This window comes from Leptosomus discolor, chromosome 14 (assembly GCF_034619465.1).
Source record: "Leptosomus discolor isolate bLepDis1 chromosome 14, bLepDis1.hap2, whole genome shotgun sequence".
Classification (NCBI taxonomy): Eukaryota; Metazoa; Chordata; class Aves; order Leptosomiformes; family Leptosomidae; genus Leptosomus; species Leptosomus discolor.
The window spans coordinates 10,203,588-10,230,979 of NC_141404.1; the positions used below are offsets into that span (position 1 = coordinate 10,203,588).

The 27,392-nt window shown below is 38.3% G+C and overlaps 1 protein-coding gene across 1 annotated transcript in view; it reads right to left on the reverse strand.

The window, feature by feature from the left end:
• CPPED1 (calcineurin like phosphoesterase domain containing 1) overlaps positions 1 to 12,976 on the reverse strand; it is a 47,751-nt gene extending 34,775 nt beyond the window's left edge. Inside the window, exons 1-2 of the mRNA XM_086473238.1 lie at positions 12,913 to 12,976; positions 2,242 to 2,460 (exon numbers count right to left, since the gene is read on the reverse strand). Coding sequence (XP_086329364.1) covers positions 2,242 to 2,460; positions 12,913 to 12,976 — 283 coding nt within the window. The remainder of the gene's footprint in view (positions 1 to 2,241; positions 2,461 to 12,912) is intronic.
• Between the last annotated feature and the right edge of the window lie 14,416 nt (positions 12,977 to 27,392).

Below are 27,392 nucleotides of genomic sequence, written 5' to 3' on the forward strand. Positions count from 1 at the left end.
AGTATGAAATGATTGCAGTACCATTCTACTACAGACATGCATTACATAGGTCTAATATCCTTGGCTAGAACAGTGAAAATACTTAAATTACTCCAGGAAGAGAAATATTACTACTGGCTTTCAATTCTGCAAACATTTATGTGTTCAAATTACGTGAAGAGCTATTTGTTATAAAAATTCTCAGATTCTGTTTGCTCTTTTTCATTAATACAGTATTGCTGAAAGACTTCTTACAAGTTCAAATTTTTGTCACAACAAATAATGAAAGTGCTGGCAAATTTCAATATTACTTTTATAATTTTGAAATTGAACTCAATTTTTTTAAGAGTTTAATCAGTTGCTGACAGCTTTTTATCTCATTGTTTCTTGACTTCATATTAGAATTGTTTAAATGGATTATGTAAAGAAGTATGAAATCTCAAGCACAGTATTAGTACTGGAATCAGTGGAAAGAGACTTGTGCCATATGACAGTAGAATATAATGGCTCCTGCTTTTTATCTGAGTCGTAACTGGTGCAAAAATACACTAGCAGTTCAATCACATACCCCTGTAAGAGAAGAAATTTAAGAACTCATTCCTCTGTGAGAAGGAAGTCACCTCAATCCCTAGAGTTTAGCATGGAATGTGGCAGAAAATTTGGGTATGTGACCGCAGTACTTCCAAGTTTTCAAAAAATTTTCACTTCAAGGAATGTGGAAAGTTTTCTAACATCAGAAGATTTCTGCTTTGATAAAAGAATATGCACCAAATACGTTCTTATAAGGCTATCATCTTAGCTTCTTAATGCCAATGTCTTACAACGTCTTATACAGTAACAGCTATTAACAACCAAACCAAAGAAATTGTCAGTAAGTGTCTTGATAAGACATTTTTAAAACATGATGTGAATTGTCTTGCTTTAAAATATCATTTCTTTATGTTTTCTTTAACTCTGTGTTTTGAAGGAGTTTCTATTCCAGAAGCTAAGTAACTGAAAGGGTAGGAAAAAAATCCTCTGAAAAACCTATTACTTCACTGCCGAAATACACATTCATACAGTTTACACTAAAGTGGTGTTTCAAATTCTTTCAAACACACAGATTTAGATTTATCTTTGAAGAAGTATTTTTCTGACTTTGCATTTCTGTCTCCCTTCCTGTATCACACATCTCTCTTTCCTTCCACGCAAATAGTCAAAAAAACGTTAATCCATAGGTATCTGCACCGTCAAGCGATTCACTTTTATATCTCTCATCAGTTTAGACAGAAAGACAAAGGGCTGACTGTGCTTTTATGTACAATTGTTAAATTGTACTTACGTGTTTACCAACTCACAGCAATCCGTTCATATAAATACAAAGGCAGTAATGAAATAAGTAATTGTTCCAGTTGAATATTCTAAAAATCCTTTTAGTAGTATATTTCCTTAACTACTTTACATAACTACATGATAGCACAGGCTTGTAAAAGTATTAACATAATTTCAATCAAGAAGAAATTATTAGATGAATTAAAATACGGTGGCTCAAGTGAGGTAATCATAGAATCATTTAGGCGAGAAAAGACCCTTAAAATCATTGAGTGATGAACTGCTCTTTCTTGCAATTTCTTGGAAATTGCACTAGGCAGCTTCAAATATTTATACAATGCACAGCACGTACATCAAACAATGTAAATGACCTCAGCAGTACAACCTGTTCAGTTTCTCTTATGTGTCTGCTCACAAAATGAATTTACGATAATGTTTTGCAAAACCCTGACAGGTTTGTATTTAAAATATTACCAAAGTCTGAGACATACACTGGTAAAAGGGACAATAATGACTACAGAGATCTATTACTACAAAAAAACATAAAAGCTGCCACATACAAGATTTATTTATTGTATCTAGCTATTCAGTACCCAGTGGAAGTCAGAAGACTGCTGTCTCTCTGTAGTTTGCACTTACTCTCAATCAACAGAAAAGCCTTAGAATAACATTGTTAAAGTAAATATAGACAACAGTACTCAGAATTTTGCATTGTTTTATAAGCCTTTGAGAAATATCCAAGTAAAATGAGATTAACTTAGCTTCCTGGATTACTTGAACTTTGAGTGAAAGAACCTCTTCAATACAATGTAGGATACCTATTATTTGTCCTGAATGTTCTTCCTCTTACAAGGTATACTGAAGATAACATATTTGAAACACTTACACAAATTAAAAGTCCTAATCGAAATATGTATTAAAACTCTCCTATAGGAAGGCCTACAGCCTTACCTGGCATTCCATGGACAAGGTCTCCACACAACACAAAGAACTTGGGTTTAGGGTTTAGATTGTTAATGGCCTGCACTGCTTGCTCTGCTAATTTGATTTCTTCTCCCCATTCATCATCTCCGTTTTCAGTGTCTCCAACTGCCCAAGCTTTCATCAGCCCAAACTGAGGATCTGCTCCCTGGATGAAGTAGAAGGGCCCCTTCCATTGGCATTCATCATCTAAGAAGAAAAAAAAAAAGAGAAGGAAAAAAAAAAAGTTAAGCACTAGATAAACTTATAAAAAGAATGAAAGCTTCCATGACTCATTAAATTAATTGCTCTTCACCAAAGTTAAGGCCACTTTAACGAAAGTATAGAATTCTGTAGTCATTCCTATAGGACAAACATAAAGGCAGAAGTACAAAATTTTCCTCTAATGGGTAGCTGCAATAAATGAAAGAATATTAATCTAATTATACCACATGGTAATTACAGACTGATTAGAGGAAAAGTATGTGAAGAAGTCAGCAAATAGTGCTGGAAATTATAAGACTACAACAGCACAAGTGTATAATGTTAGATTTCAGTTGATTCTTTTAAGACTCCATTTATTGCTTCTTTAATTAACAAGTTAAAACATTCACAACACATTTCACATTTTATGGTTCCAGTAGACTTGCCCTTAAATTATCAAGGAGTTAAATGCTTTTTGTTCTTACACTTTTAGAAAGAAGTTGGGCGTAGCACATTCTTTGGAGTTAGAACTGAAGCCACTGAACAGGACCAAGGTCAGCAAACACAAAATCCAGCAACATCAGAATTAGCAGTAACAATGAAAATCCTAATTTACAAGTACCAAAATAGCTCCTGAGACCTATGATAAAAAGGCGAGAACTCAGAAACAAATTTCCACTGGTAGAGTCAGTGCAGACAGAGAGCACAAGAGGATTTATACTGCCACAATTTTCTTGTGTACTTGTACTATAATAACAAGTATCACAAGAGGCGTGATACATAAGAATAAAAGCACATTAAGGAAAAAAAAAAAACCAACACCAGGCAAATAAAGCAACAGTTGGCTACAAATGAAAAACAGAAATGGATATCCTGTTTCCTAGACTTATGTCTCAAGATGGAATTAAAGTATAAACATGAGTACGCTGTGGTTCCTCCAGCTCCCTAATTGCATTTAATTGCAACCTGAATATTTCAGTTTTGACAGTTGTATTTGTAGTGTTATTGTTTTTTTTTTAAACCAGCATTTAAACTGTTAAAAACTCACTGACTACAATCTGTAGTTGAATCAAAAAAAAATACAGCAAATTATTTAAAATTAAAATATAATCCATAAATATACTCCCATATTATGTCAGTATGATCTGAAATACAGGTTGAGGCAAAACTAATCTTCCAGTAACATAAGGAAGTAGCGGGTCCACTGCAGAGGTTTACTTTTAGTTTTCTTTCAAGTGATCTAGAACTGGAGCTTCTCACTTTGCAAGAAGGGGGTATGTTTCTGTCAAGGAAGGTTAGAAAACAGAGGTCAGAATTCATCGCTTGCACCATGAATATGGATAGGCTAGGGTGAGGAAGGAGGAATGTGGGCAACTCCTGGAAGCTGTTTGCAATTATCATTTGTCACTATGGCATCAGACCATTTTGCCAAATGCAAGCTTCTACATTTTAGTTACAGTAACACTTAACTTCTAAACAAAATTATTTATAATCTGTTAACATTGTCTGTCAATTCATACCAGCATTGCCTTGTTCTAAATAATAATCACATATTTTATAGATAGAAACTTTTAGCCATTCATGAGCTTTTAATTCTGAAATTAACCACTTACATAACTTACTCAAAGAAGTGAAATGATCCATCTATCCACGAGTTCACAATAGAAGACTTATGGAACCAGCCGAATGTCACAAAGTCATTTAGGTTTTTATTTTATGTCTTGCATGGCAAAATATGACTGCTATAAAATACCAGCTTACTTGCTGCGTCAAAGGCACTGTTTGGTCAGAGAAATCAACTTACAGTTTTTATCAGTGGAAAGCTATAGAAAAAAAAAAAAATCGGTTAAGGAAGCTTGCATCAGAAACCCTTTATGACCTATACAAAATAAAACTGAAAAAAGGGAAAGTCTGAAACAAAAACTTGTTTTGGAGGAGTGGCACAATCCTCAAACTCATTAAATGGGAAAAAAAACTCAAATCTTTGAACATGGCTGGTTTTTTAACACCTGTCCCTTTTCCAGCAACTTGGTACGCAGCATTGATAATCAATGCTGAGCAAAATCTACTTCTTTTTGTATTGATCAGTCTGAAGCCAGAAATTTTTACCATAGTAGCCTAAAATATGTAAAATAGTAGCAAAATATAGAGACACTTACCTATATATTTTTACAGGAACTACTCAGAAAAGACAGACAGTCTTTGTTTTAAGAGTGTGTTTCAATTACGGACATAGTGTGTTTCCCTTTCCAGAGCCCCAGGGATAGTGTCTGGTGGCCAAAGGCAGCCAGAGCACCTGCAGCAGGCCAGGTACCTGTCAGGCAGGCTGGCTGGCACAGGCAGCAGGACTGGACCACGGCCCAGGTAACAAGGAGCCTCCTATATAATGCTTGAAGAGAGAGAAGTCTGGCAAGCAGACAATGGGCTGTCAGGAAGCATGCAGCGCTGATGCCAAACAGGTTGCAAAGCCAGACCAGGGGCTATTCTAATGTATGCTTCAGGGATACTTTTTCTTCCTGCCTTATATTCATGCCAATACAGTAGCTCTCTAGGTTTTAGGCACCTGAATGTTTCGAAGACTGCACAGATGCTCTGCTTTGAGTGGGTGAGTGATGGTCATGTGAGGCAGAGAGAGAGAGAATGATAAGATGAATTTGAAAAGAGAAGTTCAGTACACAGACAGAATCAAGAAGTGGCAGAAGAAAGGAGAAACAGAAGATGCAGGGGTGGAAGTGAAGAGTGGCAAGAAAAGGAAAGAGATAGGAGGTGAAAAGAGAAAGGCACTGAAAATGATGCAGAGGTAGATGCTATATTCTCCCGTAGGAAAGAAAAAGATAAAATGAAGAAAGTGAAGCAGAAACAACAGAAAATATCCTGGAATCAGGCCCACATAAATAACATTTCCTTAAAATATTAGTTTCATTAACTGGTCTCAGTCAAATAATTCAGTCAACAGCTATTTTTGTGGTATTTGGTAACTTATCAAATAGGTACAAAAAACAATAGTACATTTGAATAAGTATTTTCTACCTTTGTCATGTTATTTGATCACTCCAACTAGAAACCCTATTTAAAAATAAACCTAGTACTAAACCCAAATTCCATTGGCTTAATACTTATCAAGTGGTACTTACCAATTTAGTTTAGAACTTACTGATTTTGTTCCCCACAAAACAAAATAATATATGGGAACAAAATAATATATGGACACTCAGTTTAAACTTACAACTTAAGTTCTTGTTTATCAGGAGTGTGTTTCAATTACTATAAAGTATATAAATAAAAGCAGAATACAATTAAGAGAGTTGTACTGCTACAGCACTGGTGCAAACTTGCACCTGCACCAACTCTTAAGCCTGTTCTCAATTCAGCTCATCTGGGAAATCACGCAATTGCCCTCACGGGTCGGTCTGCAGAGGAGCTCATGCAAGTCTTTCCTTACCTGTCCAAGGCATAAGATCAGTCCACCTGAAGTCTGAAGTGTTGCAACTAGTGCAATTTGGCTACTTTTGCTTAAAACTCCAGGAGCACGCCTCCACAAGTGCTCTTTCAACAGACCAATATGGTAAGAGGGTAGCAATGAGACACAGAATGTAAAAGCATCTTCCACTACCATAGATAGATCCGGGAGTCTTTTGCCTAACAATTAAATGTTTTTGGACTGTGTTCAGGTAATTATTAACAAAACTTCTGTACCCTATTTATCTCCCTCACCAGCTTCTTGTTAGCACCCTCAAGCAGAATGGGTACTGTAGGCTGTTCAAATGAACCCTGTCTGCTTAAGCAGTAGTCAGGCACCACAAAAAAAAAAAAAGTTTGAACCATTTTTTTTGGACTTTGCACTGAATCACAAGAAGAGTGCTCAGACAAATCATTCTGTTGCTATGCTAGGGGAGCGCCAAAGTCTGGCAGAGGGTTAGTAACAAAGCATCGGGCACTAGTGGTGGGAGGGAGAACAGCTGTTTTTGCAGTGATCATCTAGTCATTTTGCAGTGATCACTCAGGTCCTAGATGTTACTCCGTAGGGTTTCAATTAAATAGCTATCTTCCCTTCATACATAACAAGCAACAACTTTTATGGGAATGACACCAAAGGCGTCCTTCCTGCTAAAGTTTCAATTTTCAAGCCTTTAGATGAGCTACATAGTTGTACTAGACAAAATGCATACTTGGTAAAACAACAGAAGATTAGGGTTCAATTAATAAACAATTTTTTCTGCCTTCTCCCTTGCATCGGAAAACTGAGTGGAGCTGAGAATGCCTACAAATTGGCTCTTCATCCCCATGAGCATAGAGACTGTTTGCAACTTTCTGAATTTACCACAGCAATAAGAAAACATAAATGCCAAACAAAAGTGAGCAGATTTCTCAGATAACTGATGTATATACAGTTGCCATTTCTGAAGGATAAGTAATGTCTGTGGAGCTGCTCTTACACATTGAGCCACACAGAACTCCTATTCCAAATCCATTTTGTTCCCAGGCCTCCTCAAGAGCTGCACAGCTGATCACCACGGAAGAAGTCCAACTTAACAACATGTTGTTATGCCTCAGCTTCAATAGCTTCCCACTCTTTTTCTGCTCCCATGCATGCCAAAGTACGGAGAGAGGATCAATGCAATGTATTTTTAGTAGCATCGGCTGAAAAATGGTGCCAGCTTCTAATTTTATCTAAGGATTAATTCTGTGAAGGGCCAAAGTAGTCAGCAGCAATTCACAAGAGAAAACCTCAACCATGTATTGTGATCATGCACAAATAGACACTTCAAGGACCTAGATGGGATTTAAGCCAAACCTCACCATTTCTAGAGGACAACAGCTGATATCTTGCCGTGCCTTTATTTCTTCCCCTTTTGCTTTTCCTAATTTCTCCTCTCTTTTCTTCCCCCGTCATCAAGGATCACAAACACACGTGTATAGAGATTGCTCATATAAACCACTGCAAGCTGGCCTCTGACAGCCATGTAGCACCAGTGGGATTTCCAGTATTTCCCTGGTGGGATTTTTTTAAAAGTACATTGGTTAGTTCCAACAGTACATTCATTTTCTTCTTCCTCTACACTCTACGGCATTTCCTGGAAACAAATTAGTTACGAAAAGTTACTCCTGTTCATAGTCTCTCTATAGACACTACCGCATCAGAGGGGATGGATGCAGACACACCCCTAGTGCTTGCTCAGTATACCATGGGCAGTAATAAATAAAAAAAATGCCCTCATTCTCATGTTGGATTTGCCAGGGGAATTGATTTCACTTCTCTGAAAGATCACAAAGGAGCAGAAACAGGTATATGGTTCCCTGCTCTGAGCTGTCTCTGCCTACAAAAAGAAGGTTTTCTAAAGCAGCTATAGGCAGGAAAGGAAAACCGGAATCTTTTAAGCGAAGGCAGTATTCATACATTATAAACAATACAAAAGGCAAAAAACTTTTTCCATGCAATTGTTCTGCAGTTTACCTTTAAAAGAATTTGCTTTCATTCCTCTCAGTCCTGGAACAGCTTGAAAAACAATAAAGGACTTGCACTAAATCCTTAATAATTTTTTGTTTAATATTAAAACATTACCAAGAATTATGGCTTCAAAACCACCATCGTTATTGTCTGTATGTCCTAATACAAAACATTTCCATCTAATGAAATATGCATTCCTTTCAGCTATATTTTCCACGCATACCTGAAATACTACCAAAGACATGACTATAGAGGGTTCTGCTGAATGACTAAGGCAACCTGTTATGGAAGGCGTAATTTTAGGCATCAGGGAAAAAAACCCCTTCAAATTGCTATCAAAATACATTTTTTTCAGAGAGAAAATAAAACCCTTTAAAAGAATAATTATTGTAGAAATTATGTACATCAAGCCTGAACTACAGACATAATGCCAGAAGAAACACTAACTGACAGAATACAGTTTCTCCAAAAAAAATAGGCAGTGCTACTATTTTTAAAAGATACTTTTAAACTTCTTAGATAACTATCAAGGTAGGAAATGCCCCCTCAGTTTATTTGTACTGAGGGCTACAGAATGCTAAACTCTAGTCATTCCTTTATGCCCACCCCCAAATTTAACATATAAACTCATTACAGAAACTTTACAGCCCAAGACTGTAGGTGTGAAGGGGGGTGGCTTGCATAATGACAAGGTGAAGTCACAGAAAGTTACTCAAAACCCACGTAAAAATTTGCCTAATTCATATGAGAGCTGGAGACAGTATTGGGAATGGAATTTGCTAGCTGGGAAGCAGTTCTGATCAGTGCCCAAAAATATTACTGTTGAAGAGCTCTAGAACGGTAATCGTAACATGCCAAGGTCCAACACTGAAAGGAAGAAAAAGCAAGAAAAAATAAGAAATCAACTGTGGTTGTGTTTAATTTCAAAGGAGGGCTAATTACATGTAATTATGATGCTTTTAGAAAGTGAAAAAATCCTAGAAGGCAGCATGGAAACTATTCAAAGACACTATCCCAGAGGCTCAAACCACAGGCACTGCATTTACCAAGAACTTCAGAAAGACCAAAAAGAATCGTGACTGGCTGAACAACATAAACAGCAGCCATACAGATGCTAGTAAGAGCAGGACAGCACCCTTCAAAAAGCTAAAGCATCCAAGTAAAGAAAGCAGAAAAGATTTTTTACACTGGAAGGTTAGATACAAAAGTCCAAGAAGTTAAGCTAAAAAACATGAAGAACAACTGGAAATAACATAAATCTGAAAATTAATAAAGCCCTTTTTAGAAGAATTAGTAGTAGGAAGCCTGCCAGACACTCACTGAGGCCAGCAGATGTTCTGGACATGCAAGATGTTGTCTTGACATGCAATGTGTCAAAAACAAAGGCAGAGCAGAAAAACTGCGAATTTTTTTTTTTTTTGTACCCATGTTTATTGCGAAGGAACTTGTGAAGATCTGATGTCAGAATTCTTCCTTACAGAGAATGCATCACACCTGTCTCAAATCAAAATACCAGTAGATGATTCCACAGATAGACACGAAAAATAACAAACCACTCTGATAGGTGGCATCCACAGAACAACTCAAAAGTGAAAAAACAGCTAACCCCTGGGGAGTCACCTCTTGCTTAAAATTGCCTTTGCACCAGAGGAGCAGGAAGACGGCCAGTATCACACCTACAGTTGAAAAGGTTTCCTGAGCCACCTGGTCCCTACTGACTGCAAAACTGGCATCTGTACAGTCAAGTTAATGGAAATGGTAACAAAGACAGTAACTACTGCACTTACTCATTCTTCAGAAAGAGTAATCGCCAGCTTTTACATGGACAAGAGAAATCCACTTGATACCATCTCCAAGAGGTATCTGACATTTGCTCACCAAAGACTCTTAAGACAAGCTGTCTTGAAATACAAAAAGTCCTCACATGCATAAAGGACTGGTAAGAAAAAAAAGAAATGGACAAGACACACAGATCTCACTGGAATTTGTACTGGGACCTATGTTATTCAACAAATTCAAAACAATCTGTAACAGCAACTGAATAGCAAGGAAATGAACTTTGCTAAAACGAAGCCACTTGGCAGTATGAGAATAAGGCCTGGATGTGAAGAACTGGGAAGAGACTTAATTACGCAGCGACTGTTCAAGAAAGCAGATGAACTTCAATGCCAAAAAGTGCAAGATAGTGCACATGGGAATATCACCACTGACTTCATATAAACAATGAGAGTTCTAACCAAGTACTACAAGGAAAAGTCACCTTAACATTCAGTCGTGGCAAAAAAGCAGAGATAGGAAAGGAACGGAGTAAAATAAAAAATGAGAAGCAACTGAATAAGCTTAAAAAGCTTACAGAAGATTGGTGATGAAGTCATGACAGAGGAACAAAAAAATCACCTGTGGAACTGAGAACACGAGTATGCAGTGCTGGTTATCTGCCTCTTCCAGATGAAGGTTTTGGAACCATCAGCTAAAAATAGCAAAAGACAGGTTCAAAACAGAGACACTTCTCAAGCAGTTGAGTTCATGGTACTATCACTTGTTCAGCTACTTGAAAAAAGTGCTCACCTACTTCCACAGAAATTCTTTGTATAGCATGCTACTGGTATACTTGGGACAAAAAATCCCACAACAAAACCAAACCAAAAACCCAAACCAAAACAAAAACACCCCACGGCTTTTTGGGAGAAGTGGTGAAGACAGAATTTACCCAAGCATATGGTCCTGTTTCTTCACTAAAATACTAATAAAAGTAGTAGGTATCCTAAGCATAATCTCATATGCATAGAAAAGCCAGAGAATTTATTAAAAAAGTAAAGCCAAAGCAATACAGAGGTCTCTCACCAATAAAGTAGGGTATTTAGGCACTGCTTGCTACTACACTCCACTGATTACAGGGATAATTTAGATCCCTAACCTTGAGCTTCTGATTCACATGTGTCACATATCAAGAGCAGATTAGAGCCCGTTACAGGTATAACCTCCACATCATGTGAAAGCAGACTGTTCCCCCTTACTATTAAGGAACTGGGTGTGGAAGAGTGATTCTGCAGAAAGTGTAGTAAGACAAAAAGGAAATTAAGCTCTCAATGGTGGCTTTCAAATTTTAAAAGAAAAGTGTGCCAAGCCATAGCAGTGGTAGTAAACATTTTGTTTAGCTACCTAATAGAAGGAGTGAAACTCAAAGAGTGAAGAAAACAACGAAACACAGATAACTGATTTTCATCTTAAACTGCAAGAAACTTTGCCTCAGTTTTATCAGCCCTTGGTTCTGGTTTTTCCCAATCATTTAGTTACTAAAAGGTGTTGAACTTTAGCCTCTTCAGAAAGAGCTAAGTAAATTACTGACAAAGACACATTGTACCCGAAGATGGTAGCTAGACTATGATAGCCTAAAAAGTCCTGAGCAAGATTAAAAACAACCAGTTGGTAATAAAAAGTCTTAATTAATATTTAAAGAACACCAAACAAGTTCACTCCAGGAGAAACAAACACACCTGGAAAACCGATACCCAAATCACATTTTTTCCTTCCATGTTTAAGGCAATTTTCAAGAAGTACTTAGATAAAGCTTTTGTTCAGAAACTTTTACGCTGCCGTTGAACACTCCTTTTGTTACAATTTCATGATACGGCTGATATAACTAGATGGCTCGTCTGCCATCTGTCCCCTCAACAAATGCTAGGCATTCTGTTCCAAACCAACCACACCATCTGTAATTAATAGGTTGCCAGAATGACTGTATACATATACTTCACATGCTCAGAGTTGGTGATTTTTCTTTATTTTGCAACAAGCAAAGCCAAATATTTCCAATGAAACCCAAGAATATACCACAAAATTGTTGGGATTGAATAGCCTTGCCCACCTCACTAAACCAATACAATTTGTAATTTATAAACAAATACAAGGAAATAAAATACCTTCCATGTGCGACAACAGGAAAAGACTTCTTAACACAGAGCTAGTTATGCACCTGAAAAACCTAGAACCTCCATCCTTGAGAGAATTTTACAAACAGGTGAGATACACATAGATCTCTGTTGGGCCAGCCACAAGCCAAGAACCATCAGCCGGCAGATGGCGGCCATCTTTGGCTTGGCAGCAGCCCCATTACCTTATTCACGCGGGAGGAGGTAATTCTAGAAGGATGTCTCCTATGGAGCTCACCTATATACTCGGGCACTACCAGCCGAGGGGGTCAACAGTGCCTTCTCTGCACAGTGTGGGGGCACCAGGGGAGTAACTACCTGCTGACCTCCACCCTGAGAGAAGCTGAAGCATCTTGAAGAAACCGGGATCTCACCTAGTTGCATCCCTTACGGGACACCTGACCTTCCCTTAAGTAACATAAACAGTGAGCTACCTGTAACCTGTTAGGTCACCGCTACAGGTACAAACACATGATAGCATAGTGCTGGCACCAACAGCTTCACAAGCTACAAAGAGCAGGTTTAGCAGCACTGACAAGCATTTCAAACCGGATCTGCTGTTGGACACTGCCGGCATCTCCACGAGAGCCGGAGCCACCCGCGCCGGGGACGGGCGGCGGGCAGGACCGCGGGGACAAACGCTTCAGCGTGCCTCTGCTCTCCAGCTAACGTCGTAACAAACTTCGGAGACTTCGCGCGGCCCGGCACAGCAGGGCACAGCGGGCTGCCCCAGTCCCCCGATCAGCCCCAGCCCCGCGTTCAGCGAGTCCCCACCGCCCAGCAGCAGCACGCCGAGGGCCGCCTGCTGCCCGGAGCAGGGGGCTGCCTATCACGGGCTTCCTGGCGCCGGCAGACGGCCCAGGGCCCTGCCCCAGTCCCTCCGAGCGCCTGCCCTACGTCTCCCCTCCGCAGCAGTAAGCACTCCTCCCGCTGCCGCCGGGGAAAGCCCCGGGCCACCCCTCCGCACGCCCCTCCCGCACCACCCGCCCGATTGCGCGGCGGGGAAGAGAGCCCGCCGGAAGCCGCAGCCCTATGCCGAGGTTCCGCCCGGCGCTCCCGCCTCGGCGCGGCGCCTACCTTGGCGGAAGGCGGTCAGAGTCCTGCCCCGGGCTCTCAAAAACGCGTCCCCCTTCGCCGCCATAGCTCCCGCCCGCCGTGCGACCGCTGCCGACAGCCGGCGCCTGGCCCCGGGCCGGCGAGGGGGCGGCACCGCCTCCGCCGGGGGCGGTGCTTGGGCGCGGACGGGAGAAGCCCCGCCGGAGGCCCGGCAGCCGGGCACGCTGGCGGCCGGGAGGGAGTTTGGCCTAAGCTGGGCCGTTGGTTGGGAGTGCGCTCAGGCAGCTACGGAGGGAGCGGCTCCCCTTGGGAGAGAGGCGGGGTCACGGCCCCGGAAAGGGGGTGCTGCTGCGGGGAGACTCCCCGGCGCCGCCATGTTCGGGAGGCGGGGGGCGCGGCGCCATGGCGGCCGAGGGCAGAGTTCTCTGCGGTGTCTGCGGGTCAGAGCACAGCCTCTGGGAGTGGAACTTGCTGGCTTTTAAATGAGTAATCATAAAAAAAGTAATAGATTTCCTTCGTTTTCAACTTTTTCCTAACCTGTGAACGGAAGTAAACCAATGCCATCTAGAAGCATTGTCAGACTTCCTCTACCTTGAAGGGATGTTCTCCAGATCAGGTTTCTGGTGTTAGTTGCACTCACAAAGTTAGACATCACCACCAACTGCTCTTTGAAAAAGAAAAAAAAGTTACGTGAAAAGAGCGAAGGCTCAGTGTTTCTTTGCCCCCACCGCCTGCTCTCACTGACCCCAGCCCGGCTGCCTCCAGCTTGGCCTTGCCCATGGCTGCAGGTAGTGTGGTGGGCAGCTGCCATGGACCACATGGCCTCCATTTTTCTGAGCATTAGGCTGCACAGTCAGGTAGTGACTGAAATACATGGGTGACCCTTGCAAGGCAATGTTTTCTTAATCTTTTCTGGACTGGAGTTCCGTTTCGACCTAGCAATACAGGAAGGATAATATGGTTGCAATTTCCCAGTCAAACAGCCGTTATTCTGCACCATGTGACATGTACAATTCCAGGTGCCTCTTTGTTCACCTTGTGAAATCCGTAGCGAAGCACTAGATAACTCCTGTTATCAACTAAAACACATTCGTACGGCTGGATTATTTTTCCATCTGTAAAATAGGGGTATTCTTATCCACAAATGAAAACAGTTTCCTTCCTGCTTGTAAACTGCTTGATGATCATGAGATGGAAAGCACTAGAGGAGATCTTTCTTAAATTTTTTGTCAATTCCCCTCTTTATGAGGCAGCATTTGGTACGTTAAGCAAGTAAATACTAAAGTGCATTTTTGACTCTCAGGTGCAGCCTATCTAAATATCCTAACACCACTGTAGGAACAGGTGATCATGGTCTAATGCTGGAACCGCTCATGCTAGTGTAAGAATAATTGGCTAAAAGATCCAAAGAGATTTCTGACCTTTTCTGTTTCTTTTGCCTTTTCTTCTCATTTGCTTAATAGGGTTGAGCAGTCATATACCAGAACATATGACTGCTGCATGACTTCAGCTAAACTCAGGATGAATTTTGCAAGTGAAATACTACCAAGATCAGGTCAAAAAGCGTAGAGAGAACATTACTGTTTTGGCAAGATAGCATACTGTAGTTTTGTAGCATAAGGCCGTGAGCTTGTGATCAGCACACTGAATTACCTGTCTTAACCTGGATGTGTTGCTAAAGGCAACCATTTTTCTTAAGTTATGCACATCTGAAAGAAGTGAATAATCTGAATCAGACCTGGCAGAGACGTGGATCCTGAGATCTTCTAGATTTTTCTAAATCTCTCTAATTTCACAGCATTCTTTTCTAGGCATGTGTAGGGGGCTCTCTTCTACAAAACTGTTTTCAGAACTGTATTTGATGTCTTTGCAGGATGGGTCATAGATGAGCCTCAGGATGCTCAGCTCTCTCTAGGTGATGAGTATGGTGAGTATGTAGCGTGCCTATGTTGCCTCCTCTTCAAACGGCATCCTCTGATATTACATCAGCTTGAGTATTGTCTACTGTAATGAGGATGCCACAATAAATTTCCATTTTGTAATTTAAACACAATTTTCTTCTGATTTTGCAGACTGAGTGCAGAAGTCTTTTCATCTGCAGAAATAAAGGAACATTTGCACATAAACGTGAGAACTGAGGATGGGAGTGTGTGTGCAGGAGGGGTATTTCTGCTCTCTCCTTCTTCCTTTACTCTGCCAAATTTGAATGCATTTTTGAAGCCAAGACCATGGACCAAATGCTATACAGCTAAACTCATTTTACTATGACTAAATCGTTTAAAGTTACTACTGATCTATGTTAGTTTAATTATAGATTTTCATGGACTTATTCCAGATGAGGCCTAGATAAAGCAGCAGAATTTTGTCGTAGGACTTGATTTGTTATACAAAGTGTCATGAATATAATGACACTGAATAAATAATTTACAGTACCACGTGTCTGGTCTTCTTTATAGAGTATAAATTGAGAATAATTTTACTGATTTTAAAAAGTTAGTGTGAGCATACAGAGGAGAATATACCGATCTGGAAGAGCATGCAGTATATTGAAAATAAGATAGATAAAAAGTGAGAAATGGAAGCATTGAAAAGGGAATGCTTATATAAGGTTTAGCTTAGTAATGACTGTGATTAGAATAGTGCAGGTTTGAGGAGTCCAGATCTTCTAAGACTTATTCTAGTATACATTAGATCATGCTGCCAATCCTTACTGTTCTTAACAACTTGGAAGTTCTGAAAAATCCAGTAGCAGAGACTCTATTTCTTACTGCAATTTAAAGTATGATTGCAGGCATGTTGAGAGACCTAGCTAAAGTACTAATAAAACAAGTAAATAATTTTAAAATTTGCTATCTCTGATGAGCAATTCATATGAAAAGCAAAATAGTCAAAGCAGTGGTTGAAGGAGGGAATCCTTTCTCTATTCTCAGCAAATGACAAGAAGACAATAAATTGCAAAACTGGAAGAATACAAAAGGTGAAAAGGACAGAACCAGGTTGGTCTAGACATTGGAATTAAAATTGCAAAGCACAGACATGCAGATTTGAAAATAAACCATTTAAATCTTATACATAGAATAGAATAGGATAGGATAGGATAGGATAGGATAGGATAGGATAGGATAGGATAGGATAGGATAGGATAGGATAGGATAGGATAACCATCTGCCATCTGGAATTCAGGGAATCCAATGAAGATTGGAGGTGTAAACAACACACACAGGATTATCAACATCTCTTTTCAGTGCATGCTGATATATATGAGTCCTTGAGGAATAAATTACAGAAAATAATGGGAATTGATAAAAGCTGATGATATAAAAAGGATCACACCATTGTATTTCTTTAGAGATAATATGGACTTACACACGCTGAAAATAAATAATGCCTACAACGTACCAAGTCTCTTTGCTGTTAATCTCTTCGTCCAGCTCCCATAAATCCTATTACAGGACAGCATTCCTACCAGATGTAACATTTTAGAAGGTTTGGCATATGATACCCCTCCTATTCTCCCCAGAACAGCTAATGGATAAAAATTTGTAAGTTTGGAAAACTTACAGTAGTACCTTGTACAAGCCCACTCTGTCTCTATCTCCATTCCATTGCTGAGAGTAAAAGACTCCAGGATGATTATGCCAGTATAAATAAACAGAGTGATCTGAGGCTAAAACATTACAGAATACGGTAAAACTTATGATCTGCTCCTTTGACATTCTATATGAACATAAATGAATTACTACTCTAAAGAGTCCTTACCCATGTCAAAAAAAGGTCCTGTTAGTATTTGGCCTTGATACCAAATAACTTTCTATTTTCAAAGGGACACAAAAGAATATAAAAAAAATATTGAAAATGTTTTGCACAAACCAACTTAAAAAGATTGGTTGACTGGGACCAATGTTTTGTTGCTAGGAAGAGAACAGTGATGACATTGATTATTTCCACAGTTAAGAATCCACAATGTAATTGATTTTTATCTGACTCATTTAGTGTGGGCAGGCTCCATTTGTTCAAGAAACCTGTAATATATTCCTTGAATCACAGTAACTATGAGAGATATAAAAGTTAATGTAATGAGTTAAACACACTACTTAACTCAATTTGTTTTGCACACTGAATTCCCATTTCTGACACAGATACAGGTTCTACCTAGATCTACTATCTACTGGTTGTTTTTCTAAGAAGTCTCATTCATTTTGCATGCTGCCAAATATTCAACTGTTCTACTTTATTCACAGTGCCTCTGATTTTGGATTTCCCCATCCTGAGATTTCATTTTCAGGTACACTGAGTACTTGCACCTTTCATTGAGTAATTGGGAGCTGAGCTGCCGGCAAATTCAGAAGTCATGACCAGTAATGACTCCAGTGAATGAGAGTGCTAGACTAGAAAAAATTACTTGATCTGGTGGATATTTTTGATACATTAGGTGTCTACTCCTGAAGAGCCATGGATGTTTGAGTCATGAGCCTGTATTGAAACTGCTAGGCACAGAAAAAATGCATGTGAGTCCATCAGAGCTAGAGCTAGGTGAAAAAATAAAGGCTTTAATTGAAGTACCTCCTTTCAAAATTATGCAGAAAATTTGTGGTTGACTGTTACCTCATCCTGAACTGTATAAGAACCTTCTGTCTTAAATATTCTCCAGAATTATTGCAGTCAGTATTGGACAGCATTTACCTACTATCTAAAGTTTATGATTCCTGCTGCTCACCAAGACCTGTCCAGTCATAAGTGGAAGGGAATTAGGTATATAAATAGATTTGAAGAAACTATTCAGTATATGTATGTATTTATATATGTGTGTGCGTGTTTGTAAAGTAATACAGGGTTCAGGTACATACTATTGGACTTGGTCTAAGAAGAAAATCTAGATTTAAGAACTTTTAATTCACATCTAGATCTAAAATTTGGACTGGTTGGACTTTTCGTATTTTTAACAAACAGATTTTCCATTAATGTACAAGCAAAAGCAGCAATCTGGCAGAAGAAGCAGTATTTAGTTTACGCATCTGTATGCATGACTCTCAGATTCCTTTCTCCTTCTTTGCTGATAAATGACATTTTATTAGGGAAAAAAAAAAAAAAAACAAAACCAGATGATCATTAACCACAGTTGCTATTTCTGCCAAAAAAACCTGAAGAAGCAGCAGTCCCTCAAGTATTAAAATTTAATAAACAATCAGAGCACTTAGATGTTTTTTCAACTAGGCATACAACAAGGACATTCTTGCTTTACTGTTACATTGGTTAACTCCAAATGCATTGCAAACATATTGGGCAAATCTCTTTGTTTCCTTGCTCAAAGCAGAAAATTAATTTTCAGTCTGGAAAAACTCATTTTTACATTACAGGTGGCATGCAAACAGGTTGTTTTTTTTTTTTTAAATGGTATTTCCTTTTTCTTCCTTTCTGGTATAAAGAGAATTCATCTTCTTTCATAAAAGGGGATAAATTTCACGTAAATTTCAGCAGGCAGGTGCTTTGCAGCTCACTTGAATAACCAGGTATATTTTTGAGAAGCACATGTATAGCACCATTCTGACAGGATACAACAAACTGGACATAAACAGTGACATCAGATTACTGAGAAAAACAATAGTCTTAGTGATTACAGAAAAACTGTGAAAGAGGAACAATTGTCATACCACTTTGCAAAGTTGTAGCTTGTGCTACAGAGTGAGGTTTGACACCACAGAACTGTCTGTCCTCTGTGCAAGTGGAAACTGTAGTTATACATCAACCAGGAAAGTAAACCTTCTTGTTGATTTGCCTTCACAGGTCCCAGACTGCCACTACTCTCCCCTCAAAATACAGCCTTACCAATAGATTGCATCAACAGTTGAGAGAATCTTTGCTGCCTTAGAGAATGATTTACGTCCCCTAAAACCTTCACAGAACTCTTCTACACATTAGCATTTACTCATTTTGTGTCAGGTTTTGCATGTGAAATAGATCTTAAAATTGACTTTATCATCTGTGATGTCACTAATATAGCAGTCACTGAAATTCCTGAAACAGAATGACTACGAAGGATATGTCTATTTTGCCACAGATTTCTATAAAACAAAATGTTTTTCAACAATTAAAGCTGGAGATGAATAAAGAAGGTACTCCGGGAAAACCACAGATTAATTTAAGCATAAGTGACCCATTTAAGATTTTTTTTTTCACTCAAGTAATGACTGAAGAAAATGAGTTCAGAGACTGATGAAGGATGCTGAACAGGTAATTATTGCTATTACAAACCTCTTAGTTTAATTTGTAGGAAATATGATTTGAAAATTAAATAGTACTTCATTATTTTATATTTCAGTATGGACTCTCTTTTAGCTGTGTCTAGCGTTTTTGTTTCTCATAATTTCAAGGACCTTTCCTTTTCCATTAATAATAGTATTAGATAACCAGAAGGACCCATTTTTCAACAGTATTATCTCAGCAATAAATTACATTTTCCACTTCTCCCAGGTTCCTGGTCTAAAGATCTGTAGGTGTTTTACAGGCCTTGGGTAAAAGAGATAAAGATCAAATCTGAGCACAGGTAGAGGCACACAGAGGCTGGCTTATGAGTGAAGACATAATGTGCACCACAAAGCTTCTACTTTCAAAATTAATAATAGGTGAGGACAAGACTGCATGCCCTACAAGGCAAAAGTAATCCACCTGTTTTGTACTACAACCTACACTCCTCCTTCATTATGTTTGCAATGATTTTTTTCAGATTTCTTCCAGTTGTGCTTATTCATAACAACTAAGTCAATGACAGCAAGCACTGTGTGTATTCTGATAGTGGTGTTCTTTTAATTTTTTAACGCTCCAATATTTTTCAAATCTCTGTTACAAAATGTAACAGTGTCCAATGTCCAAATATAAAAAAGCATACTTTAATTGATGACAGAAAAGTGGCTTTCCCACTCTTTGATTTTTTTCTGGTTTTAAAACAATGGAGAACTGAAGTTTTATTGATGGAAATATTGCTTGGTCTTATTAATACATTCCTAAATTTGTTGAAGGATGATCACAATAGATACGTCCCCTGTACAGCAGGCAAAATAAAGAAATTAACTAAAGTGCTTCTTGTCCAGATGACTTGGAACCATTAACGATAATTTTGTGTTTGCCAGTTGGTTGCAAGCATATGCAGTAGAGACTGTGTAGAAGCTATGTGTTCTGTACAACAGTAGGCTAAGAATGAGAAGAGTGCTACATACAGCGCTTAGCAAATTTAGTCCATGGCAAATTTACCCAGTGACCTTGCAAAATGAACTCTCCATCCATTTTTGCTTCAGACACAGTAGCTTTAAAATCTGATAAAACAAAGACCCTACTACTATGAAGCCCAGTCAGGCTTGGTCGACAAGCCTGGTGGAGTTATTGAATACTGTTGTTCAAGAGTGGCTCTGAGAGTGGGAAAATTGCATAATGCCAAGCCAAAGAAGTATAGAGACTGAAGGCCATTTGTCTATAGGGATGCACTCAACAAGCAGAGATGTAGTGAACCGTGTTTAGCCATGGCATGTTAAAGACACCCATTTGGCGGTCTGGCTACAAACCTATGGTCTTGAACTTACGCAATGGTCTTACTTCATAGACTAAGCTACTGGATTGAATGCTAAAACAGGAACATCCTAAAAATAGTGAAGCACGATTAACATTTTTGTTGAACACAGTGGGATGGATTCATCAACCATAACAATTTTTGAATAATTAACTATGCTGAATTTTTCATAAAAAACGCACAACACTCATACGGTGTAATTATTACAGTGTGAAACATGTTTGAATTAGAACAAGATAACTTTGTCATTGAGTAGGTAAATTCATAGTGCCAGGAAATGTTCTCCTCCCCAGGTTCTAGGAATTATGTGCCTAACATTCTCTTGCAGAACACAGTACAAGCTACTATTAATAATATATCTATAGCTGAACATAAGGTATGGAGGGAGTATTTAAAATGTTTAATTATTCAAATGAAGGAATTAATTGACTGTGCCTTTTTTGCAGTTCCACAATATTTCTAAACATTAGAAGAGCTCAGCGTGCTAGGAAGAATATAAGTGCCTAGGAGGAAATAAAAACTAAAATAAGTGGAAACTGAAAACTTTCCTAGTAACTGAAGCTATGGCATACACACTGTATATGCTGTCATTTAGAGTTACATGCATGAATCAAAAACATAGAATGGTTTCATAGAATGGTTTTTGTTGGAAGGGACCTTAAAGATCATCATGCTACATTCCTAAGTATTTGGGCTCCTGAATGGAAAGAAATCAGATAAGAAAAATGTGAGCTTATCATTCCTAGGAGAGTGTAGGCTGGTGGTGTTTGCATATTAACAGCCTAGCCAAGGCTGTCAAAGAGAGATGAGCAAGATTGCTGATTGGTGTTGGTATTTACCAATTAACTATATCAAGAAAATATAAACTTACTTTTACTTTTAATTAAATCTGTAGCACATGTGAATTCACAGTGAGATGGGTGGTTATGCACATCTCTTCCCTATAAATCTCTTTTATGTTACTATCTTAGCATGAATGGGAGAAATCTTTTCAGGGAAAAGGTACATTACATTAATTTGATCTTTGGTGTTTAGGCTTAGACTTTCAAGGGGTGTCTCCTTACTCCTATTTCTTGATGAGTTCCATAACTCAAAATGTCTTTAGAGAATGCAGTGACCTTTTGAGTTGCGGATGCCATAGGAATTATATTGTACTCCAATGAAAACCTTGAAGAAGGGCCTTGAATGTGAACAAGTAATCACTGATTGGAGAGCCAGTGGAGTATATCTAGTGTTGGTGTAGTACTCATACTTGTCCTACCACTACAGTTTTGAAGAGCAAAGTGAAGTCCAAATGATTCACATTTAGGCTTTCGATGACAACTGTAAACAAGGTTATATTCTGCTCGACAGAGGACCTCTTCTTTCTTTTTCTGTCCTTCCTGATATTAATCTGAAGTAGCTTCTTCATCTCTTATTAATGGTTTCTGTTAAGTAAACAAAACAAAAACAATGGAAAGAAACCAGGGACAAGTTGTTCTTATGCTGAGAAGATGAAAGTAGGATTCAGAGTCCAGATTCTTGAATGGATTAGGAAAATGCACCTGCTTGCTATCTTCTGCTAGTTATTTAACCTCCATAGAAGAGCACTGGGTGCGAGAGACATCTGTGATTAGCACTTCATTGATGGTTGTCATGTTTTCCACCCAGTATGCAGACTTTTATGTTCATCCTTCTGAGGCATCTAATGCTCTGTATGTCCTATAGAGAGAGCTTATGTATCTGATGCATTTGAGATTCTTCTCTGAAAGTCAGGCATTATGGAAAAAGTTTATTGTCAAGCATTTGGAATACAGTAACTGGCTTTGGGGAAAAATCATATCTATGTATGTACGCTATATATATACACACACACACACACTGTGTATCTAAAAAGTGTGATTGATGAATCTGATTCAGTGGGTGATGATCTTGATGTACTATGCCTATTTGACATACAAAATGTGCAATACTGTATCAACAAGCTGTACTTCACTACAATATTTACTTCCGTATATGACAAATTTCTTTTATTCCTGATTCCAAAATGACAGTCCCTTTTTACCTTCAGTTCTCAAGCAATTCTAACCTATCTCGTCTGCCACCATATTTTTTGATTATTTCTACAAAAAGTGTGAGAATTTGCCAGTGCTGAAATTTTGGCAAAACAGTTTTCATTATAATATTGTATTTCCAGGCTTATCTAGATGGAGGGCGTCACATTCCTTGCTGGAACATGCTGATGGGAAAGCAACTATTCTGTTTGCCTCTCTAGAAATCTTTAAGGCTAATTTGGCTCAAGAGAAGGTCAAACTTAACTGGAAACAGTTAAGTTACATATTTACATATTTATTTTCAGGCAAGCTATAGTCAACGTTTAAATATTGTTAAATATAAAATGTACAGCCATATAAACAAGTCAGTGTTTTTTCATTCATCTAGCAAGAAGAAGAAGGAATCTGTGCAGAGAATCAGCATAAAGACTGTGCATAACTTTTTCCTGCCCTAAGCCGCCTTTTGAGAATTTATTTGGGACTGAACTTACTGTTTGTATAAGGCTAAATTTCTTTCCCAGTGCAGATTTGTAAGCCAGTATTGCTAAAATGTAGTAGGGATCCTCCCACTGTGCATTTTTATGCATTGAGAGATCTGTACATAGTCTGTTTGTGCACTTGATGTGCTACAACACTTGAAGTCCATCTACCATAAATAAGGACAGAAAGCTTGTCTAGGAACAGGCTGGGAAGCCCTGACCTGAAGAAGCATATGTTACTTTGCCGTCAGCCAGAAATAATGATACCATAAACAGACTGGTACTAGAATTTCCAGCCTTTCCTCTTGGCTTCCAAAGCCAGAAGAAATCTGTGTAGTTCTGGTGTTGCACTCCATTTTTCCCCTTCAGCTTCTCATTGGGCATACAAGCACCCTTTGTCTTAATAAAATAAGAATGATCAATTGTTTACTAACAACTAGCAGAGAATATTTGCTTTTAAGTCTTCTGCAAGGTTTGCTTAATTGGACTCTGGATGAAAAAAGCTAGCATAAGGCTATGCTAGTAGTGTAAAACTCCAGTTTTCACACTTTAGCGCTAATTTGCTTCTGGATAAACTTTGATTAATCAGATTTCAGCAACTGAAGCAAATAAAGAGCTGAAATTCACGTGGTCCCATTTAGATCCATTAAAGTTTCATCTGCTAATATTCTCCCACTGTTTACTACTACATCCAGCTTTTGAAGTATAGCTGTTTGGAAGCATCCAGATATGTACACAGATAAAGTATTTCAGTAGCTAAAATTCGTTCAAAATTAATTTCTCAATCAAAAATGTTTTACACTTAACTCCTAATACACTGAATAACAGATTTATAAACTTCAGAGACTGGCATCTGGTTTCCCTGCAACAGCAGTTTCTTCCACTTACCCCTGAGAATATCTTGTTCTGCAGGTGAAAGTTTAGCATCTTGTCCATACCCACTCAGACTTTGACTTATAACAACGCTGCCTGCAAGGACACAAAGTAGTGTAAAGTGCAGTGGCATTCTTGTACAATGCAGCTGTTAAGAATTTGGAAATTTAAAATAGCTGTTCTTCCTATTTGAAACTTAGAGCTGAATAAATATTTTGAGAAAGGTTTTGTGAACCAATGAGATTGCTATTACATTTCACACTTTTCCTTTCTTGAAGAAAAGAGAATTGCAATATTTCTGAGTTCTTACATAGCCTAGTCTAGTAAGTGTTCATCTCAGCTTTTAGATAAAAAAAAAACCCCAACAACCAACCAAAAACCCAAAACCCAACCAAAAAACCTCATCCTTGTATAAATCCTATGTAAACAGAAAAAGTGCAAAGCAGAAGTTAACTTAGAGGACTTTCTGATTGAGCTTCTGAACAATAAATCTCACCTGAACAAACATAATTTACCCACTCTGGGTAAAACTTGCCTGAGATGACTGAGCAGCTAGATAGGTATACAAAATATTTTTTGCACATTTATTTATCTATCACCTAGGGTTTTAGGAGGTTTTTTTGTTAAGAGAATGATATACCATATGGGTGTCATTTGTGAAAAAAAGAAAACCATGCACCTCTCATATAATCTAGACAAAGTCAAAGTGAATACAGCATTTTGCATTTTCTGCAAGTAAATTCCTAAAGATCAACAAGACTCAACAGATTTTTAGGACAAAAATTGTAAACTTGTTGTGGTGAGCACCATGATGTGTGGGGGAGGAGGGAGAAGTGCCAGCTGGATCCATCGTCTATCTTGGCAATTATAATGAGTTCATCACCATGGTATCAGAACACCTTTACAAGCTCTAAGAGTAATCACAGTAAAGGATCTCCAGTTTCTCCTCATGTCCTAGGAGGGATGGCTTTGTTATTCTCATTATTATTATTACTGTGGAACAGGTAGGTGAAAATAAGGGATTTTTACATTTTATTCTTAACGAGCTGGGATTTGTGACTGTTCCAACATCATCAGGGAATGAACTCCATGACTGTATGCCAGCTGCCAAGAAAATTTTATCTGTTCATGACTGTTTTCTTGTCCCAGAGGAATGCAACTGTAGTGAAAAGTCCTGAAGTCAGCGAGAAGTAGCCTTTATCCTCTTACACTGTCAGGGCACAGAAAAGTTGCTTAGGGTGGATGTAGGCAGGAAGACAGAAACAAGGACTGTTGAATACAGAGCTGATTTTTATTGGTTTCCCTGGGAGTGCGGGCAGCTTCCCTCAGTATATGTGCTAGAGATCTGTACTTACCACTCTGCCAGCAGACCATGCCTCCCTTGGGCTTCGGTGTGCTGGTGGACATAGAGACCAGAGTTCTGTTGGAAAACATTTTGAGCAATGCATAGCTGTCCGCACTGGACCTTAAAGGTGCGCTATATGTGAAAATATTATTTCCTTAAATATTTCTATATTCTCTCATATAATAGGCATCAGAATGTTGCCCTTATCTTTGTTATTTTTGTCTTTAGCTTTTTGTGTGTGGGTTTTTTTATGTGTCCTTTAATGTTAGGTTTTGGTTTTGCTTTCATTATGAATAACACTAGCATTATAAAATGACCCCATTGAAACAAATGGAATTTTATGTCCTATAAAGAACACCTCAGTGAGAATAAACTTATTAAATCTTGATCCCTAGAGCAGAATCTTCACTCCATTGAATTTAATGGTAATATTCCTGTTAACACTAATGAGTCAAGACTTTGTCCTTTGCATGCAGCTGTCAAAAAGTAATTAATGATAACCAACAGACCTAATACTAAAATATCCTTTGCAATGAGATGAAGACTGAAAATTTGATCCAGGTTCAGGCTTTGCATGGAGGATCTATTTCTGATCTTGCTGTGCAAGTGTGGGTTTTTTTTAAACTTGAGCTAAACATTATGACAGAAACAAGTGAGATAATTGGGTTTTATGAGATATCTGGTCTTTTTCACTTATGGTCATTTTGTGTGTTGAAATACTTGCATTGTTTATGTAGGAAAGCAATCCTATTGTTCAGCCATCTAAACTATCTGTTTCTTCATCATATTATCAAAGCTTACTTCAGCTGCTCTAGTTTGCATAGAAAATACATGCAATTTCCTTTTTTTTTTTTTTTTTTAAAGAAGAACAATCACAGGGAGAATTTGTTAAACTGAAAAATCATATTTTAGACTTCAAGGTGTATATAAATTACAAAATAGACTTTAAAGAGGCCAGCTCTCTCAGGTATGTGGGAGTGAATGACAGACTAATTCACACACACACCCAGGAAAACTGTGAGTTGTCCTTTTACCAAGTATTCAGTTACAACTGGCCCTATATATATATATATATATATATATATATATATATAATTTCCATATTATGCAGATGTATTCCTTTTGCGGCATCTTTACATTGTACTCCAATGTTACTTGCCTATATAAATATACTGATCAAATAATCCATTCTGAAAACTGTACTCTCAGGTGCCAGTGTGTTGTATCAAGAATGTGTTTAACCTTATTATTCCCTGCAATAATCTCCTATATATGTGTTAGGGAACAGATATCCTAAATATGTTATTAACATTAGATTATATTTAGCAGGTTAGAGATAATCTGCTGATTTAAGTAAACACTACAACAAAAAGATACCACTAGAATCTGCTGTCAGCATCTTTATGCACCACTTCTTAAGACTCCCTAATGTGCATTTTACATTACATTTAAAATCCTTCTATTTGTCCTATTATTTATCCAGCTGTGGGATCACTGCAGTTTCACAGTAAAAAAAAAATAAAAATCTCTAGGCAAATGTATGTTACAAAACCAGAAGAAAAAAAAATTATCAAAAACGTTCTGTTACACATTACTTTAAGCATTTACTTTTCAGTTTAGTATTGACATGATGCAAAGAGCAGGGAGACTGGACTGATGCCTTTTCACTCAAGATAGGTATAACAGAATACCTAGATAGATGTTCTAGATAGATATTCCATATATGTAGGTACAACAGAGTTGCACTGTGCTGAGAAATATCAGTGATGAATCCTGTTAACATTATCAGAATGCTCTCTAGAAAGAAAACGTAAGAAATGAGATCTTCGTTTCTGGAGATCTTCATGGTTTTTTGAGCCTTCTGTCAGTATACCTGGTTGATAGATTATTTCTTCTCACTGGCTAGCATGCTAGAGGACAGAGAAGCAAATCCTTTCGGAACCAGCCTTAGTACTGCTCTTTACATTGGCTGTCAAGTGGAGTCAAGAAGGGACAGTTGTTATCATCTGCCTAAAAGCATGGTCTGGAGCGTGTATATGTGTTTGTGCACGTCAACAGTTTTCCAACATATGTGCCTAAATTTAGTCTCTGAGTTCATTATTGGGCTTTCGGATATGTGACCTGGTTTTTGGAAGTACTGACCACTCAGACATGTGGTGATTTCAGTGTAAACTGTGATTATTCAGCATCTTTTGAACAAAATCACCCAG